The 20683-nt window shown below is 46.0% G+C and overlaps 1 protein-coding gene across 1 annotated transcript; it reads left to right on the top strand.

The window, feature by feature from the left end:
• Positions 1-421: 421 nt before the first annotated feature.
• Positions 422-20293, top strand: SLC26A3 (solute carrier family 26 member 3; the record flags this gene model as incomplete). Its single annotated transcript, XM_082014117.1, has 20 exons — positions 422-552; positions 1372-1511; positions 1617-1727; positions 1815-1972; positions 2747-2911; positions 3603-3755; positions 4540-4622; positions 5935-6082; positions 6213-6326; positions 6441-6518; positions 6968-7063; positions 8078-8184; positions 8457-8526; positions 8615-8707; positions 13055-13150; positions 13774-14007; positions 16576-16630; positions 17146-17291; positions 18072-18134; positions 20159-20293. 20 exons carry the CDS (start codon positions 422-424, stop codon positions 20291-20293), a joined length of 2376 nt encoding a protein of 791 aa, XP_081870243.1.
• Between the last annotated feature and the right edge of the window lie 390 nt (positions 20294-20683).

Raw genomic sequence — 20683 nt, 5'->3', positions numbered from 1 at the left:
CAAAGAGAAACTGCTTGGGATCTGCTTGTTTATTCATTAAGGAATGAGTCTCCCTCGGGGGAGGCAGTTTTTGGTTGTAGATGGCTGACTCAGAGATAAATTAACTCCAAATCCATCTTGTCCGCTTGTTGGCTGCATCTTTAGAAAGAAATACTTCATGCTCCAGCGAAACATTGCCCTGCAGTGGGAGGAGGAGCAGGGCAGGAGATCACCTTGGCAAAGTGAAGTGCGTGTCTCAGCCGTCTCTCTTTTGATCTTCAAAGGTGGTAACGCTCAGTTTGGAGTTCACCCATCTATGCTACTGCTACCCGCCTTACAGTACATAAGGAGCTAACCCCTTTCTTCATTTCAGGTTTTTAAGTGACTAAGGCCAGGGAGAAGCACACACGAGTCGCCATCCTTGCCTGACGTCTCAGGAGAAATGGTTGAACCTGTGGGCAACCACTATGTTGTAGCCAGACCTGTGTACTCGGAGAATTTGTTCAATGAAGAGCATGAGAAATTGCACAGATACCATAAAACCTTTTGGGATCACCTGAAACTGTATTTTCGGTAAGGAGATTTTTAACTTTTTAAAAAATATGGATCTAAGAAACAGACTGAACTGCCACTCTCAGACAGCATGAACTCCATCCTGACAACTTCCATCTCAGATTCCAACAAAGCAAACAAGAACTCAATAAGCAAATGCAATTCCAGATTTTTCTAAAGAATTTTAGCTGCTACTACCCTTAAAACTCTTCCTACAGTTTTTTCCCAGGCAGCTTCTCTTTTCCTGGGCACTTGGCAGCACAGATTCCAGGGACAGCTTACTGTATCCTTTCAATACTTAAAGGGGGCTTATAAGAAAGACGGGGACAGACTTTTTAGCAGGGCCTGTTGCAACAGGACAAGGGGTAATGGTTTTAGACTAAAAGAGGGTAGATTTTGACTAGATCTAGGGAGGAAATTTTTCACCATGAGGGTCATGAAACACTGGCCCAGGTTGGCCAGAGAGGTGGTAGATGCCCCATCCCTGGAAAACTTCAAGGTCAGGTTGGATGGGGTTCTAAGCAACCTCATCTAGTTTAAGATGTCTCTGCTCATTGCAGGGTTTGGACTAGATGACCTTTGAAGGTCTATTCCAACCCAAACCATTCTATGATTCTATGATTCTACAAAAATTTCAGTCGGAAGGGACATGTGGAGACCATCAAGTCCTTCTTGAAGCACAGCTGGCAGAGCAGGTTGATCAGGGCTATGTCTGGGTGAGATTTTGACCTTTGGCAGCCTGAACCTGAATCCTTCCCCCTTCGTTTCCCCCCGTGAAGACAGGCTGCGACTCAGCCAAGCTGTTCATTGACACAGCTCTGTCCTCTTGTTTCTTTACAGCTGCTCCCCACAAAGGGTCAAAAAAACTGCCTTGGGTTTGTTTCCCATCGTCTCGTGGCTGCCAGCATACCGCTTCAGGGAGTGGGTCCTGAGCGACATCATCTCTGGCATCAACACGGGGCTCGTGGCTGTCCTGCAAGGTACCTCCGGGAGGCGTGTGCTCTGACGCCATGCCGGGTGCTGAGGGACTGCTGGCTTCAGCGTGCAACACGCCCATCACCCTGCCCGGGCCTCTGTCCTTGCAGGTCTCGCCTTCGCTTTGCTTGTGAACGTTCCCCCCGGTTATGGACTCTACGCAGCATTTTTCCCTGTTCTGGTCTATTTTATCTTTGGCACATCTAGACATATCTCAGTGGGTAAGTTCCAGCACACCGACCAACCGCCTCACTGAAGAAGTACACGCTGCCCTTTCGGGTCTCTAATGAACGCCTTGTGCTGCTCAGGTCCCTTCCCCGTCCTGAGCCTGATGGTGGGAGCAGCCGTCGTCAGGCTGGTCCCCGACGACAGTGCTGGAAACGGCACTTCCACGAATACCTCAGCAATAAATGAGGAGAGGGTGATGGTGGCTGCATCTGTTACCTTTCTTTCTGGGGTTTTTCAGGTTGGTAAACATGTGTGTGTGTGCCCGCACACCTCTATGTGCACATATATGAATAGATGGGTGGCGGACTGGCCTTCCCCGTTGTTTTCTGCTGGTGTAGTCTCCAAAGTAATTCTCTTCCCCTTCCCATGCAACTGACCTTGGCTCGCTGATGAGGAGACATCCGCCCCCCTCCAGCAGGGACCAGCCACTGATTCATGCTGTGGAATCCCTGGTTTTGCCCAGAACTGAGCCCACAGCCCATACAGGTGCACCCCACCTACAGCGAAAAACAATCTGCTGGGTAGGAAAAAAGTAGTTGTGAGAGTAATGTGAATGATGCAGACACAGCAAGGGGAATAAAAGCTCTATCTCATAATAGTAAAGTATTTGGGTTTGTCTTTAAAAAAACCAAACACAACAATTTCTCCTTCTCTCCTAATACCAAATTCCTACAGTTCCTTCCTAACATATTAATATGTTTGTGCTTTATAAAACACCGATACCATGTAAAAATACGGGTACTGAAAACTCTAAGACTAAGGAGTTTTATTTTAGCTATAAAATAAAAAGAATAGGTTTTAACTGCTCTAGCAATTACTCTTACTCGTCTTATTCCCCCTGTTGCTAAGTCTCAACTTCTGTTGCAAGTCTGGTGACAGTATTTTCCTTAATCCCTGGATGTATGGGATTAGTAGAAAATCTTTGTTCCCATTAAATATGGTTCTCTTTGTTGCAGAGATTGCTTAAAAGTATGAATGAATCACACTGACGTATGGTCATTTTGCATTTCAGTTGCTTCTGGGAATTCTCCAGTTTGGATTCATCGTTATTTATCTATCACAATCATTAATCAGCGGTTTCACGACTGCTGCAGCTATCCATGTTGTGGTATCTCAGCTGAAATTCATGCTTCAACTACCTGTCCCTGGATTTAATAAACCATTTGGCATCATCTATGTAAGTGCTAAGTGTTTATTATTTCATAATGCTATTGAACCCTGTGATGTATATCTGACCCTATGTCTCAAGGCTGTAATAACAGAACTTGTCATAAAAACAGCCAAGCAGGAGGAAACACAAGAGAAAAATATGAGATGTGTTATTAGTATATGACCAATCTTTAAATTTATTACCAAACACCAAGTTACACCCCGTTGAGATAATTAGATACTTTCTATTGTGCATTGGCATATTTTAATTAAGTGTTTAACTTTGCCTCAAGCATCAGATTATTCATTTTTACTGGACTGATATTCTATATAATTAATTTGGATATGACTCTGTGAGGGCTGTTGCATGAAAAAGGAGGAAAGGGGAAGGACAGGAAGAAGCAGCGGAGAGAGGCACCTGCTCAGTAATTCCCAGCGCTCACGTTTCCTATCGCACACGTGCGTGTCGCTCAGTGGGAGGCCAGGAGGAGAGGGTCAAGAGCCAGTGGAAAGGGTCTTTCACGGATGCTTTTGTTGTTTGGACGATGCACGTGCACAGTCATCGGGGCTTGCAACCCACATCATGCCACAGGGAATAAATCCCAACCACCATAACCCTCAGAGCAATACAGGTACAGGCCCTTCTAGAAAAGGACAGTGCTACTGTGCCAGGACGTTAGTATTTCTAAAGCCCCACACGTTTCCTCCTCTTTTTGCAGACTCTGGAGAGCGTTTTCAGCCAGATCACAGAAACAAACATCGCTGACCTTGTCACATCCCTTGTTGTCTTGCTTGTCGTGTTCGTGGTGAAAGAAATGAACGATCGATACAAAGCAAAGTTACCAACTCCCATCCCAATCGAACTCCTTGTGGTAACAGTCACTTCTCTCTGATTTTGCAATTGCTCCATCGCTACAGTGACACGGGAAGCAGCCTTTTAACTATTGCTTCTCCTGTTCTGTGTTAAACAATGGGTTGTCGTTTTACCTGTAAGGAAAAATTGACAGTGTTCATGACCTATTGCGAGGTTTTTAGCTCTACTTAGCTCTTCTTAACCTAATACACCTGTAGTGAGTAAAACGTTTTAAAACTTTATTTTTTTCCCCTTGGATGAAATCAGCTGCCTGCCTCTGACGCCAGCCAGCCACAGTCCCACAGCTGGGGCCCCTCTGCACCACACCTGCAAACAGCCACCGAAGCCTTGGCCACCCATGGCCGAGCACAAAACTGTTTTGCCCACCAGCAGCAGAGGGTTTTGCTCCCCGAGCTGCAGCGGGGTGGGGGAAGCCTCACACAGGCAACGAGCTCCTAAAGTCCTGGAAGATGCTGCTGTAGACGCAAGTGATGCTTGTTTTCCCCCAGAGTTATTACAGAACCTTTTTAGAAAACACCTGCTTTATTAGGTGGGATGTTCTCTGTTGTTAATGACATATTCTGATATATTCTCCGCACGATTTATGAACGTAAACCCATACCCGTAAGGTGTTTCAGGAATGACATCTGAACAGCAAAAGGGTGTGCAGACTTGGAGCATAATTCTGCCGCTACATGATGAGACTGGAGGGCTTGTGGGAGAGGGAGAGAAATGGTTTTTAATAGTTTTGTCATACTCTTACTTGAATGTGCCTAATGGAGGTGCGGTTTATTATCTTTCAGACAGTCTTAGCAGCACTGATTTCCTATTTTGTTAACTTCGAAGAAAAATTTAATGTAGCTGTCGTTGGAAAACTAGAGGAAGGGTAAGTGATTTGCTTAAAAATTACCAGTGGAGCAAAATGTTCTTTCTAGTTTGTCAGTGCTAAATCAGTTCAGCTCTGCTTTTTGCTTAGAATAATCTCCTTCATCTTCTTTTGGTAGGTAAACAAACATTTTGCTCCCAACAATATGAGCACACACTTTCAATAGGTAAAAGTTACTCATTAGAGCACATCTCCTACACAACAAAGAATACATTGTGACATGAAATAATTGCATGCTTCATTTGCCAAGACATCTGTTGAGCAGGAGGTTGATGTTTGTCCCTTTTACTGAGCTATTCACTCCTGAACTCCTCCATTTCCCTCGAAGAACACGCATGGTTCAGCAGCCGCTAGCCGTCCTGGGAAGCCACCAGGACACTGCGCCGTTCTCCTGCCTGGTCCCCTGCAACCAGCCACCAGCATCATCCCAGGCACCATGATGCTCTGGAGGCATCAATGTCTGCTCCTCCATGAGTATATCCACATAGAGAGTATATATCCACATATAGAATACATACCTATATATAGCATACATCCAGCTATGCCAGAATTTTGGCATAAAGGATTAATAGGCATGCATTAAGTTAAAAAGAGGGAGAAAGACATTTACTAGAACAGCAGACTGCAGCCATTTACTCAGCAGGGCACTCTCTATTGCCTCTTGTAGCCCCGGGGGTGTTAGTGGATGAAGTTTGCAGAAGAACAGCTATTTCTGCTCAAGACTCTCCGTTCTTCAGATTTCAGGTCATGGAGGGGGAAAAAAAAAAGCCCAGAGAGGAATTCTCCCTAGGATCTGCAAAAGCCCCTGATCAAAGGAGCAGGAAATGGTAAAGCTAAAGCATCTAGCAGATAGCCTGAGAGACTAGTCAGTATTACCTGACTTAGTAAGTATTTGTTTAGCTGTCTAAAGTGCATCAATGAATCATGCAGGGATTTTTTTTTGGTCACAGTTAAGTGAAATCCTTCCATGTGCAAACTTCCTGTGCAAGGGCCCCAGCGCCGTTTCAGGTCTTACATCCATCTGTAATTAGGACGCAGAACTGTGCATGCACCTCAGACAAAATAAGCTGTGGCTGGTCCTGGCCAAGGAGACGAGAACCTGCTAAGACACAAACCGAGCTGAGTGCAGATAAACAGAGTCCCTGTTCCAATCAAGGGTTCCACAAAGTTTTAGAGGGTTCAGACCCACAATTCTGTGTCACATCTCTCCAAAGTGCTCAGTACAAGCTGGACACTGCCTTGCTTGCTTATTTGACAACTTGTCTCCTTAGGCATATCATATCCTTAACAAGTAAATTTTTCTGTCTTTCAGATTTCAAGCGCCTGTTGCACCTGATGTAGGTGTCCTCCAAAAGTGCATTGGCGACAGCATTTCTATTGCAATCGTTGGGTTTGCAGTAGCCTTCTCCGTGGCTAAAGTGTATTCCATCAAACATGACTACCCACTAGACAGCAACCAGGTAGATGGATAACACACAAATCAACACAGAGCATTTTTCAACAGGAAATAAGTCATTTTAGGAATGCTTTGCCTTGTGAATAACTGCCATGAACTAGCTTTTAAGACAATCTCTTTTGTTTTTATTTCAGGAGCTAATTGCTTTTGGGCTGGGTAATATAGTTGGTGGATCATTCAAAGGATTTGCCTCCAGCACCGCTCTGTCAAGATCAGGTGTGCAGGAGAGCACAGGAGGCAAAACACAGGTATAGACATCAACAGATCATGATGGCATTTAATGCAAGAAAGCTCTTTTTTTTTCTTGGATGACCATAATGCCTTTGGGCACTTACTCATGGTGGAATTGCTCTCTCATGCAGATTGCTGGTATTATCTCAGCTGTCATCGTCTTGATTGTGATCTTGGCCATTGGGTTTCTCCTGGCACCATTACAGAAGGTATTCACTGGTTTCACCTAGCGTTTCCTCCTGCTTGACAAAGACAGGGCTGCTCTGGGAGTCACTGGGAGTGTTCAAAGACTTCAGTGGGAGCCAAACAGGGTTTTGCAAAGCTTGGTTCTTTCCAGATCATGACAGAGAGGACCACTACATCTGGTCCCTCAGAGGGAACGCAAGTGCCCAAATACCAAACATCACAGCACCAGCTTTTAGGTGCCACAAAAATGTGGGATTTGCAGCCTCAAGTCAGATACCTGTGCGGCACCACAGCTAGGGAGGTTCCAGTGGGATGGACAGGGCAGCCCGACGCGCAGCGGTGACATAATGTGAGGAGCTGCCCGGCCTTTCAGCTGCACTTTGGCCCTATCTGTATAATCTTCTAAGTCTTAATGTTCAACATTTGCTTCGCTTGCTTTAAAATTCAACATGTATTTTGGTCTGTTTAACAGTCAGTCCTTGCATCTTTGGCTCTTGGCAACTTGAAAGGAATGCTCATGCAGTTCAAAGAAGTAGGCATCCTATGGAGAAAGGACAAGTATGACTGTGTAAGTTGAGTCCCACAAGCGTTCAGGAATGAAGCACTCTGGGAAAGGCACCTATCATGCAAATTTGCTTCCAGGTTATCTTTGGTTTTATACCTGCCTTACTTCACTAAATGAAAAGTACAATAGTGGCGTGCCTTTTTTACTTTTACACCCCTTGCTTGTGTTTTCCATTTTGTCCCGCCTTTTGAGTTGATTCTCTCTTCTAACTTCACTTTCACCCATTTCATTAAAATGTATTAAAATACAGTTCATTATACAGCGTCAAATATAGAAAGCGGTTACAGAAAATGTCTAAATACGCAGTGCATTGGCTACACATTCAGGGATGCTTTCTCATACTCATGCATCACGTTAGGTGGCGGTTACACAGCAAAAAACAAGTAAAGACCATGGCTTGAAGGGTTTACTCCAAGCGGTAAAGCTCGTGGCTGGAGGGCAGGACTGCCTACCTCCGACACTCAGAGCATTTAGGCTCTTGGCTCCCTCATCAGCCAATTCCTTGTGTTCCCAAATGGTTCCAGGCCTCAGTTTTCCCAGCAATCAAACAGTTTTTTACCACATGAAAATGCTTTGAAATCTGTGGCTAAAAATACTCAGTATTATCTAGTGCTTATCAGTCGACTAAATTCACAGCACCTACATTTGCCTGTTTTGATACCCAAAGCACACTTACAACTCTCGGCTTTACCAGGACCCTGATTTACTTGTAGCCTTGACTTTCTGCTGGATCTTGTTTGAGCTTTTAGTGAACCACCTACAGAAGATCGACACCTCTATTATTCTAAGCATTTATTGTATAGAAATTGTCATCCCTAGAAACACTGCCTGGTGAGTCTGTCCCTATTTTACAAGAAAAAAAAAAACCCTAGGAAACATGAAACCCCTCACCAAAGGTGGGTGGACAGCCTGGACGAGATCCGAAAAAACAGTCCAGATGTCACTGCTCCCACCCTGGGCTCACGACCCAGGTCCTTGACACACTCGTAACCGCTGCCATCCACCTGCTCGTTACAGGTTATATGGGTGGTGACTTTCCTAGCTGCTGTTTTTCTTGGCCTGGATATTGGGCTAGCAACTGCCGTGGCGTTCCAGCTGCTGACCGTGGTGATCCGCTCCCAGATGTGAGTACTTGTTGGATGCAATGAAAAGATACCTCAGGGCCCCCTGTTATAAATTAATTTCCCCCATGCAGAGAAGGCCAACAGCCCCATACCTCGGTCTGTCCACCGATCGTGTGTGGAAAAATCATTTACATGTAAACCCTTGGATGTGGGTCTTGTGGGTCTTCAGACCTCCAGGTCTGAAGAACTGGGGCTCAGGTTGCTTCCTCTGATCCTTCCCTTCCACCAGGTTTCAGTGTGGGGCGCAAATAACTGTGTGTGTTTGTTAACAGTCCAAGCTGCACTGTTTTGGCTAATGTTGGGAGAAGTAACATCTACAGGAACAGGAAGGATTACACTGATGTAAGAACTGTCGCGTTTCTTTTATTATCTGCTGCATTTGTGTTTCTATAGCAGACATCGTTACTGACACTTTTCCTTCATTGTACAGATCTATGAGCCAGAGGGAGTGAAGATTTTCAGGTGCTCATCTCCTATCTTCTTTGCTAATATTGAATTCTTCAGAGAGAAACTCATCACTGCTGTAAGTGTCTGGGGCTGTCATTCTGAAAATATGAATTGCATGACACATTAAGGTGAATACAATTTCCCAATAATTACTACATATGCATTCAGTCCACAGTTCAAAGATTAATTTTTCATTAATTATTCAAATACTGGTCCCACTACTGTAATGCCATATGTACATGCACATCTCCGAGAAAGAGAACAGCCTGACTCGTGGTGATGAACTTATACCATAACAATGTATATACATATTTTAAGCCCTTTAGAAGAAAGTTGTGCATAGAGAACATAAAGGCACATTATTTTATTTTATTAGCATTTACACTATTTACACCAAATAAATGCTTGTTTACTCATCTTGCCCGAAAGAACTTAACCTCAACAGTCATAAGAAGCTGAATGAAATCACACTATCAAAGAGGTCTTCATGTCTTCCGTGACAACCTGGGTGAAGGCAGCCAGTCTTTCTGTAACCAGCACAGAGAGCCAGGACCCCTGAGCCCTCACTGTGCCAGGGAGGCTCGCCATCGCTAGCCTGAACCGAACTTGCAAAACAAAGGAGATGTTGTAGTAGGTGCCTACTACCAATCTCCCAGCCAGGATGTAAGCACTGATGAGTTATTCTACAGGCAATTAGGGGAAATTTCAGGATCAGTAGTCCTTGTCCTTATGGGATATTTCAACTTCCCAGACATCAGCTGCGAATATCACACTGCTGTGACGAGCAGGTCTTGGAAATTCTTGAAGATTGTAGGAGGTGATAACTTCTTGTCACAGGTATTCAGTGAGACAACTAGGAAAGATGCCCTCCTAGACTATTTGTGAATAGACAAGGACTCGTGGGGGATGTGATGGTAGGTGGTTGTCTTGGCCACAGTGATCATGAAACTGTTGAGTTTAAAATTTTCAGCATAATAAGAAAAAAGGACAGCAGAGTTGCTACTTTGGACTTCAGGAGAGAAAATGTTAAGCTCTTCAGGGAGCTGTTTAGCAGAGTGCTCTGGGAACCTGCTTTTAAGGGCTTAGGAGTCCACGAGCGCTGGTCAGTCTTTAAGAATCGCCTTTTAGAAGCACAGGAGCAGGCAATTCCACTGTGTTGTAAGTCAAGTAAGCGGGGCAGAAGACCAGTTTGGCTGAACAGGGAATTCCTCATGGAGCTCAAGAGGAAAAAGAAATTGTATGATCTCTGGAAGCAAGGTCAGGCTTCACAGGAAGACGACAGAGCTGTGGTTCATATATGCAGGGAGAAGACACAAAAGGCCAAAGCTCAATTAGACAGGCAACTTTTGGAGACAGTCCAACAAAGGGCTACGAGGATGATTAAGGGACTGGAACATCTCTCGTATGAGGAAAGGCTGAGAGACCTGGAGCTGTTTAGTCTGGAGAAGAGAAGGCTCAGAGGGGACCTTATCAAGGTCTATAAATATCTGAAGGGTGGCTGTCAGGAGGATGGAGCCAGTCTCTTTTCAGTAATGTCCAGTGATAGGATGAGGGGCAATGGGCACAAACTGCAGCACAGGAAGTTCCACCTCAACATGAGGGAGAACTTCTTTACTGTGAGCATGACGGAGCACTGGAACAGGCTGCCCAGAGAGGTTGTGATGTCTCCTTCTCTGGAGACCTTCAAAACGCAACTGGACGCGTTCCTGTGCAGCCTGCCCTGGGTGATCCTGCCTTGGCAGGGGGGTTGGACCAGATGATCTTCAGAGGTCCCTTCCAACCCCTACATTCTGTGATTCTGTGATTCTGTGAATTAGAGTTGAAACTGGCCAGTGTTGTTTCAGATAACACGGGCTTTTTAAAGTATGCTAATAGCAATAGGAGGTCTAAAGTAAACATTGGAGAGATACTTGTTGAAAGTGGTCATCTGACTAACAGGGACGAATAAAAAGTGGAGTCATTCAATGTGTTTTTTGCCTCAGTCTTCAATAATACTGATAGATCTTGGTCAGGGTCAGAGAGGACCTCAAGTGTGGGAACAGTGACTTTCCATTTGTGAACCAAATTGTAAGGGACCAGCTGTATCAGTTGAATGGTCACACATTTGTGGGGCCTGATGAGATTCATCCCAGAGTACTGAAGGAGGTAGAGGATGTTATGGCAGGACCCCTCTTGATCATCTACCAAAGATCTTGGGAGTCTGGGGAGGTCCTGCTGACTGGAAGCTAGCCAATGTTATTCCAATTTACAAAAAGGGCGTGAGGGAAGACCCAGGGAACTACAGACCTGTTAATCTAACCTCAGTTCCTGGAAAAATTGTGGAGACATTTATACTGGGTACTACTGAAAGGCACTTAAAGAATAATGCAATCATCAGGCACAGTCAACATGGGTTCACAAAGGGAAAGTGCCATTTAACTAGTTTGATATCCTTCTATGATAAGGTCACCCACTTTGTGGGTAAATACTGGTGGATGTAGTTTTTCTGGATTCTAGTAAGGCTTTTGATACTGTCCCTCACAGAATCCTTCTGGACAAATTGTCCACCTGTGGGATGAGCACATTCATGGTGCTCTGGGTGAAGAACTGGCTGAAGGGCAGAGCTCAAAGGATTGTGGTGAATGGGGCTATATCTGGCTGGTGACTGGTCACCAGCGGTGTTCCTCAGGGTTCATTTCTAGGCCACTTCTGTTCAACATATTTGTCAATGATCTGGATACAGGAGTTGAATCCACCATTAGCAAGTTTGCTGATGATAACAACCTGGGAGTTGCTGTTGACTCTCCTGAGGGACAAGAGGCCTGGCAGAGGAATCTAGATAGATTGGAGCATTGGACAATGATTAATGTTGTGAAATTTAATAAGCCTAAATGCTGGATCCCACACCTAGGATGGAGTAATGCTGGGGCACCAGTATAAATTGGGAGAGGCGTGGCTGGAGAGCAGCCCTGCAGAAAGGGATCTGGGGGGGTGGGTTGGCAGCAGGCTCAGTAGGAGCCAGCCCTGTGCCCTGGCAGCCAAGAGGGCAACCGCACCCTGGGGTACATTAAGTACACCATAACCAGCCGGTCAAAAGAGGTGATTATCCCACTGTACTCAGCGTTGGTGCGGCCTCACCTTGAGCACTGTGTGCAGTTCTGGGCCCCACCATTTAAGGAGGATGTGAAGGTCCTTGGATGCATCCAGAGGAGGGCAACAAAGCTGGTGACAGGGCTGGAAGGAGTGTGCTATGAGGAACAGCTAAGGGTTTTGGGCTTGTCTAGTTTGGAGAAATGGAGGCTGAGGGACAACCTCATTGCTCTCTACAGCTGCCTGAGGAGGGGAAGCAGAGAGGGAGGTGTTGATCTCTTCTCCCTGGTATCCAGTGAAAGGACACATGGAAATGGTTCGAAGCTGCATCAGGGGAGGTTTAGACTGGACATTAAGAAGCATTTCTTTACTGATAGGGTGGTCAAACACTGGAACAGGCTTCCTAGAGGAGTGGTCGATGTCCCAAGCACACCAGTGTTTAAGAGGCATTTGGACAATGCCCTTAATAACGTGCTTTAACTTTTGGTCAGCCCTGAATTGGTCAGGCAGTTGGACTAGATGATTGTTGTACGTCCCTTCCAACTGAGATAGTCTAGTCTAGTCTAAGGCAAACTCTTGCACCCATAACCTCTCCTTCCTGCTGCTTTTAGAGAGGAGTTGATAAGCAGTGGCTATTCTGAGCATTGGTAATGATCATCCATTCAAGTTCATTCTTCACATGAGGGACTGAAACTGGCAGAGGAACCAGGGCATCTGGCACGTTTGGGTCTCCATGTGCTTGGCTTTCACCTCAGAACAGCCTGAAGGGTTTTCTTCTGTGAGTGCAGATGCTCACATCACTCCCCTTCTTTACAAATACAAGCATTTCTAACACCTCTGTCCTCCACCTACTAGGCAGATGAGGCAGAAGACTTGCAGAAATTTAATATTTTCGTAACCCTTATTAGCCTACCTGCCACCTAATTTTGCTAAAACCAGCTAAGAGGTTTGAGGCATGCAGCCAGCATGATCAACTTTGTTTTTCTTCTTTAAGAAAACAAAATTATGTGTATAGGACCCACACAGCATACACCATCTGTGAGCTCTCTAAACTGCACCAGCCTGCTAGGGTTACTGGCCTGTGGTACAGCATCATCATAGCTATAATGCTGTCCATGCTAGTGTCCTAAAGCTAGCACAGATGGGCCTGCCTTGTTTGCAGTCATACCTGTAGACATCTTTCCAACCAAGAAAAAGGGCCCTTGTTTGAATTGATGAAAAGTGGTAGGCAATATCAAGTCGAAACTATGCTCATCATGACTGTAAAGAAAAGCCACGTGAGATGCTGTGTCCTTCCCCTGGTGTCACTGGGTTGTGGGGTTTTTTTTAATTATTCAAAGTGCTGTTTCTGCAGGTTGGCTTCAACCCACTGAGAGTCCTGAGGAAACGCAATAAAGCTCTGAGGAAGATCAGAAAGATGCTGAAGAAAGGAGAGCTGCAAGTGACACCTGTACGTAAGGCAACTCCACCTGGGAGGGGTTAAGCAACCAGCTCCCTGGCTTGACATGGCAGAGCCTCACAGGCTCCTGTCCTAATTAGATATGCTATTCCCCAAGTTGCCACTTCATAACATAAACACATTTCAAAATAAATGGCTCTTACAATGAAAGACCTACAGCTTTACCATGGGCAGAGCTTTTATGTGTCCACTGGAGCTTTGTTTGGCATCAAATGGCAGGATCAGATCCCACAGAGGTGATGTTCATGCTGCATTAATGGTAGGATAAAGCTGGTTTTCTCCCAGCCCAAATCCTGCATGCTTTTTATGGACTTGTTCCAAAATCACTAAATCAAAGCGTATCTGACCATTGATTTCAGGCAACAATAAAAACCCATCATTAAGTGATTATCATAATGACTAAATGATTGATGAGAGGAAAGACAGTATTTCCAAACTCCTCTAGACAAGCGAGAGCCAGAACTTTTTCTAGTGTAAAGTGCAGGTGGGTCCTGCTCCATCTCATGGGTACATGAGCTTTGCACTGCCACCACTCTTGCCCTTGCATAAGATGAACTGCTACTCTGTCTGGGTCTTAAAAAGAAGCATTATGACACTTTTCCCTGTCAACACAGAAAGGCTTCATTTGCATGGCTAACCATACACACGAGTCAGATGAAGAACTAGACAACAACAGGATAGAGGAGCTGGACCAGCCCACCAACATGACAGACTTGCCCATTCAGATCAACTGGGGTGCTGACCTCCCCCCTAGCATCACTGTGCCCCGGGTCAACATCCACAGCATCATTCTGGATTTCTCAGCAGTGTCCTTCCTTGATTTTTCTGCCATGAGAGTCCTCCAAAAGGTAATTGTAATTCACAAGACAAACAGTGATCATATGAAAGAAAAACATATGAATGTAGTTACGCTTGAGAGATATGCTTGAGGGAAGGGATGGCATCCAGAGGGATCTTGACAGACTTGAGGAGTGGATCAGTGTGAACCTTCCCTCAGTAACTTTGCAGATGACACCAAGTTGGGTAGGACTGTTGATCTGCTGGAGGGTAGGAGGGCTCTGCAGAGGCATCTGGACAGGCTGGATCGATGGGCAGAGGTCAACTGTATGAGGTTTAACAAAGCCAAGTGCCAGGTCCTGCACTTGGGTCACAACAACCCCATGCAACGCGACAGGCTTGGGGAGGAGTGGCTGGAGAGCTGCCAGCAGAAAAGGACCTGGGGGTGCTGGTTGATAGCCAGCTGAACATGAGCCAGCAGTGTGCCCAGGTGGCCAAGAAGGCCAACAGTGTCCTGGCCTGTATCAGAAATAGTGTGGCCAGCAGGAGTAGGGAAGTGATTGTGCCCCTGTACTCGGCACTGGTGAGGCCGCACCTTGAATCCTGTGTTCAGTTTTGGGCCCCTCACTACAAGAAGGATGTTGAGGTGCTTGAGCGTGTCCAAAAAAGGGCAATGAAGCTGGTGAGGGGTCTGGAGAACAAGTCTTATGGGGAGCGGCTGAAGGAACTGGGGTTGTTTAGTCTGGAGAAGAGGAGGCTGAGGGGAGACCTTATTGCTCTCTACAACTACCTGAAAGGGGGTTGTGGCGACGCGGTGTTGGTCTCTTCTCCCAACTAACTAGTGATAGGACGAGAGGAAATGGTCTCAAGTTACGCCAGGGGATGTTTAGAGTGGATGTTAGGAAAAATTTCTACACCGAGAGGGTGGTCAAGCATTGGAACAGGCTGCCCAGGGAGGTGGCGGAGTCACCATCTCTGGAAGTGTTCAAAAAACGTCTGGATGTAGTGCTTCAGGACATGGTTTAGGGGACACGGTGGCGCTGGATTAATGGTTGGACTTGATCTTGAAGGTCCTTTCCAACCTTAGTGATTCTGTGATTCTGTGACGAAGTTCATCAAGGCCAAGCGCAGGGTGCACCTGGGTCGGGGCAATTCCCAGTATCAGTACAGGCTGGGGGATGAAGGGATTGAGAGCAGCCCTGAGGATAAGGACTTGGGGGTACTGGTGGATGAAAAACTGCACAGGAGCAGGCAATGTGTGCTCGCAGCCCAGAAGGCCAACCATATCCCGGACTGCATCCAAAGCAGCGTGGCCAGCAGGGCGAGGGAGGGGATTCTGCCCCTCCGCTCTGCTCTGGTGAGACCCCACCTGGAGTCCTGCGTCCAGCTCTGGAGCCCCCAGCACAGGAAAGACATGGACCTGTTAGAGCAGTCCAGAGGAGGCCACCAAAATGCTCAGAGGGATGGAACAGCTCTCCTATGAGGACAGGCTGAGAGAGTTGGGGTTGTTCAGCCTGGAGGAGAGAAGGCTCCGGGGAGACCTTACTGCAGCCTTCCAGTACTTAAAGGGGGCTTATAAGAAAGATAAGACTTTTTAGCAGGGCCTATTGCAATAGGACAAGGGGTAATGGTTTTAAACTGAAAGAGGGTGGATTGAGATGAGATATAAGGAAGAAGTTCTTTACAATGACTGTGGTGAGACATTGGCACAAGTTGCCTAGAGAAGTTGTGGATGCCCTATCATTGGAAGTGTTCGGGGTCAGGTTGGATGGGGCTTTGAGCAACCTAGTGAAAGATGCCTCTGCCCATGGCAGGGCAGTTGTACTACATGACCTTTAAAGGTCCCTTCCAACCCCAACTATTCTGTGATTCTATTGTGTGTTTCTAGCCTGCTTCTTAAAGGTATCCCCACATGGACTCAAAAATCAGTGGCAACCTTTGAGTTTATGTGAATTTTAACATACATTTTTCATAGAAAGTGTTTAGAAAATTGATTAAATTAACCTACATTTTCTTGGAATTAGAGTGTTGGCTGTGGCACCCTTTCTTCACCTGGTAAGATTTTGGGAAGGTTTACAAAAACGTGCATATGAAATATGGCTTTAAACGCTGGTCTGGGAGTTGGAGTATTGGAGTTTCATTTCTGCTCCTGTTCTCGCTTCCCAGGATGATCTGGAACAAAGCAATAAGAACAACATTTTCAAACAGTAGTAGCTAAAGTTAACTATCCAGAGTGACATAGGGTGTATAAATCTATTTCTATAGGAACTAAACACATGCCATGTCAGTGGGAACTGTAGTTCTGCTCAAATTCCCGGTTATAAAGACTTTTGGAGTCTTTGTTCCATTTTGTGCAAGCAGGTACGATAAAGCCATACAATTTATGAAAGAATGTCTTTTTCACTGTGGGCTAAATGTATTTAATACTGCTCCTTTTCCAAAGGATCAGACATCCCTGTCTGCAGCCATGTGCAGAGACCATCCTGCCTCTCGGTGCAGCAGCGTTTGCTGCCTCTGCTTGCCATCATAGATCTTAAATATCTTAAAGTGTTTTATATGTTTGCTGTGGCTAATCACCATAATGGCTGTTACCACCAAAAATAGCAGTATCTAAATGGTGCCTTTTTCTGGTTTAACAGACTTTGAAAGAATTTGTCCGGATCGACATCGACATTTACATTGCAGGGGCACATGGTGAGTACTTGTCTTTCCGTCAGCATCACCACGGATGCTTCGTCCCACTGCCTTCCCCATCCACCACTGAGCACAGCTGCAGAGGTTCACCCCAGTTTTACCTTCCAGTCTTGGATGGCGAACAGATCCAGCCGAATGGAGGTATCATGCCTCCCATGCTGTCCCCAGCGGGCTGGGACGACGCACGATGGCTTGTTTTACCTATGGCGGCTGCTGTGCTGCACAGCGCCGGGCTGCGAGACCCACTATCAGGCAGCCTGGCTTAGGCAAGAAATGAGAAAGGGGGCCCTTCTGCCTGCCACTGAAGAGGGCAGTACTGATGGGCATTTATATCCCACCCTCTCCACATCAGTAAAGAGGAACCCATCTGCGTAAATAAAAAGTAAAAAAATAAATAGGACAGTGCAGTATATCAGAAATTCCTGTGCTCGCTCCGTGGACATGCTCAGGATACACTATTTCTTCATTTTCAAGGCCCGCAGGTGACTTTGTGCTTTGGTTTTGTTCCCCCACAGAGGGCTTCCTGGACAAACTGGAGAGATGTGCATTTTTTGATGAGGAGATTAAGCCATCCATGTTTTTCCTCACCATTCACGATGCAGTTTTACACATTTTGCTGAAGAAGGACATAGCCAGCTCCCCCAAATTGAAGCTCGCTGAGGTAACACTGCAGGTTTCATCTTTTGGTGCGTTAGTGCCTTTACACTACTCACAGACACGCAGCAGCGCCCTGCAGAGCTAGCCAGGCACCCTGCACCCTCTCCATGTTTAAAAAGTTAATGATTAAAACTCAGCTGGTCTCCAATAAATTCAGAGAGTGAGAGTGGCCCCTGGTCCAGGTGCCTGGCAAACCACTAGCGAAAGGAGCGAACAATTCCCACTGGAGACCGGCTTGGCCGTGGACTTGACTTGAAGGCACCTCCTTGGGAAGAGTGTGATAGGGGCTGAAATCCCGGCCCTCCAAGCACCAGCCCGTCCGTGGTCAGTCCTCTGTCACCACTGGTCTGGCAGGGGCTTGCTGCACGTGCCGCAGCAGCTCTTGCAAGGCAGACTTGGTGCTGCTTGCATGGAGGCTTCCCAGGCCTGCCTACCTTCAAAAGGCACCCGAAGTAGTGCAGATAAATTAGTACAGACAAATTTGGTGTTGGCCTATCTGGGAGTGTTTCTTAGATCAAGAGCAAGGAAGGATGCCGCATATGGTAAATCTGTACCAAACCCGGAACAATACTCACCTGGAAACTCCCACTTCGCTGAACTGGCCCAGCTCTTCTGCATTGGCTTGGAGACCTGGCAGGGGGCATGAAGGGCTGACAAGGCAAAGCCTCCTTCCTGCCAGGTCAGCTTCCCAAGCATGTTCGAGATTTAAAAGCATTGAAGAAGGTAAAAAAGAAAAAAAGCAGCAATCCATTTCCTAACCCACAACTTCTTGTGTTCATTGCAGAAGGGTAACAGCAATGACTACATCATCATCCCCAGCAACGGACTGCGCAGCCGGGAGTGCATGGTAAGGCTCCTGCCTCCGGTAGTGGCACTCCAACCATAGGAAACACAGCCCCAAAAGCCTCTCGCGGGAACTGCTAGGTCAGACAACAAAAGCGTCTTCATCCCTGAGCTCTTGTGTCAGCCCAGGGCAGAGTGCGTCCAGACAGCTTATTCATGGGATTTGACTTAAGGCAAAGCCTTACAGGAGTAAGAGGCATGGGGCTCTGCTCACAAGCTTTGCCTTGCGCACTGAGAGTCTGCAGAGGGAAGGTGGGTGAAGGCCATCTCACCAGGCTCTCCACTGGTCTCCTCGCCGGTCCACCACAGTTGCCCCATGAGGAGCTCACTGGTAGCATGTCCATGTGGCAGAGATGTCAGCATTAGTCCCATTTAGCTAAATGTCGTGGGCAGAAGGGGAGTCCAGAGACAGGGGTAAGAAAGGGAGACATGCAGCCTTTCATCATGGACTTGAAGAGAAGGGCAGTATCCAGCACACGGCAACCCCATAAGGAAAAAATGTCAGACCACAGCCTTCCCACACAAATGCTTTAGAGGCACAAATTCTTACACATCACCCACCAGAGGGCACCTACCCTGGCTCTTCCTTACAGAAGGTGACATTTATTTCCTTTTATTTCCTATAGATTCCAACAGAAACAAAATTTTAGCTTTAATTTTCTAAATATTGTAACATCCAGCAACACAACATCACTTACAGAAGACGAATGCAGACACAGTGATGAGCATGAAGATGGAAGGATACTTTCATATACCTTAAGAAAGATTTACTACATATGATTATATTCCAGGTTTTGGAATGGGCTTGTTAGTCTTTATGTGTCTATGTATATATAGAAATGTATTTATGTACATACATGGAGGCAAAAATCACATGGATTTTCTTATTTCATACCTTGTTGACAGCCTACCCACACAGCTGAAGAACCAGGTAACTTTAACCCTATTTGCATAGTTGTACATATATCTGTATTTTTCTGACAGTTTGTAGACAACCTGTACAGTTACTAGAGAATATATAAATATGTGAACTCTTGTAACTTATAGTCCAATAGTTGGAAGTGATATTTTCTCTTCAGTTTGTACATAACTTGTATAAAGTTTTCCTTATGGTTTGTAAGATACCTAGAAGACTGAGTTATTAAACTTCTTTTTGGCTCACTACCATGAATGTATTGTAGACAGTGACCAACGTATCTACTGTAAAACATGAAGATCGTTCAGGGCAGACACAAGCATTTTCAGATCCAAACATGATTAATTGATTTGGATTGGGCTGATATAAAGTGCAGAAGAGAGGATACATTTATAGCGAACTATTAAATAATGATTTTGGTAACTCTGCATTGCTTGCTGCATTTGTTAATGTACCATCGAGGTAGCTCATCATCGATGAGTGTGTGTCGCAGCAAGCAGACAGACCGCCGTCCCCAGAACTCAGCTCAGGAGGAGCTGTGGGTGCGGAGCTGCCAGGTGGGCAGGCTGAATTGCCCAGGTCTCTTAAACAGATGCGCAGAGGACTTGGCCTTAAAAATAGTCTATTCTGATCCTCTAGTCTGCACAAGCCAGTTGTGCAACTGCTGCCACTCAACTCCTGCTAGAACTCTAAGGCTTGAAGCTGAACTAGAGCACATCTTTCAGAAAAAAGGCAAAAAGTGACAGAACTTTTAATTTAGCATAGCAAGTGCTGAAGGTATAAAAATCTTAAGCATAGAGGAAAATGGAACCAGCCCTGGAGTCTGAAAGAAATAGCAGTCTGAAATCACAAGAGTTTTTAGTTTTCAAGCCTAGTTTTGACTTTCAGCCACGCTGGGGTGACCAGAACAGTGCATTTGGACTTGTCGTTAAAAAGGCCTGAAGGGAAGGAGAATGTGCTCTGGGTAAACAAGAACCACAATTTTTGTCTCTGTAGTATAGAAGACTTCAAAATAGAATTTGAAGGAAAACCAGACAGAAGTAAGTGAGGAGAAATGCCGCTTGGTTTTATAAAACGTACATATACACGTCACGTTCACCTGGTACCTTTAGAAAACCAAGCTTCCAAAGGGAAATGCCATGGATGTCACCTCCGTGGACATTGGTAAAGCCTTCCGTGCCGAACGGGCAACTGTTACTGTCGTTGGAGAAGATGGGACACCTAAAGGCGAAAATGGGTTAGACTAAAGAGGTGGTGACAGCTCGAAGCTTTGAAAGGGAAGTACCAGGGTAGAGGGAGCACTGATCTGTTAAATATTTTCTTTTTTTTTTTTCCCCCCGAAAAAATCTGGAGTTATCTTGTTAAATCTGCTAATGAAACCAAGCTGGAAGACAATATGAAAGCTAGGAGGCTTTGAACACAGAAAGAATGAGGTGACCTTGAAGGCTGAGGTGAGAGAAGTTCAGCATTCAGAAAACACACTCATGCGTTTGCAGATGAGTAACGAGCTGCGGTTCTGCAGCGGGGGACCATGCGCCCGCAATGGCGCAGCAGAGGCGGCCGGGGGTTGTAATCACAGCGAGGTGTTGCAGACGGCTTTCTACAGGCGTCGGGTGGGTGCCGGGCCGTCGTAGGAG

This window comes from Phaethon aethereus (assembly GCF_964289735.1).
Source record: "Phaethon aethereus genome assembly, chromosome: 1".
Classification (NCBI taxonomy): domain Eukaryota; kingdom Metazoa; phylum Chordata; class Aves; order Phaethontiformes; family Phaethontidae; genus Phaethon; species Phaethon aethereus.
This window is presented reverse-complemented; position numbering and strand designations above follow the sequence as displayed.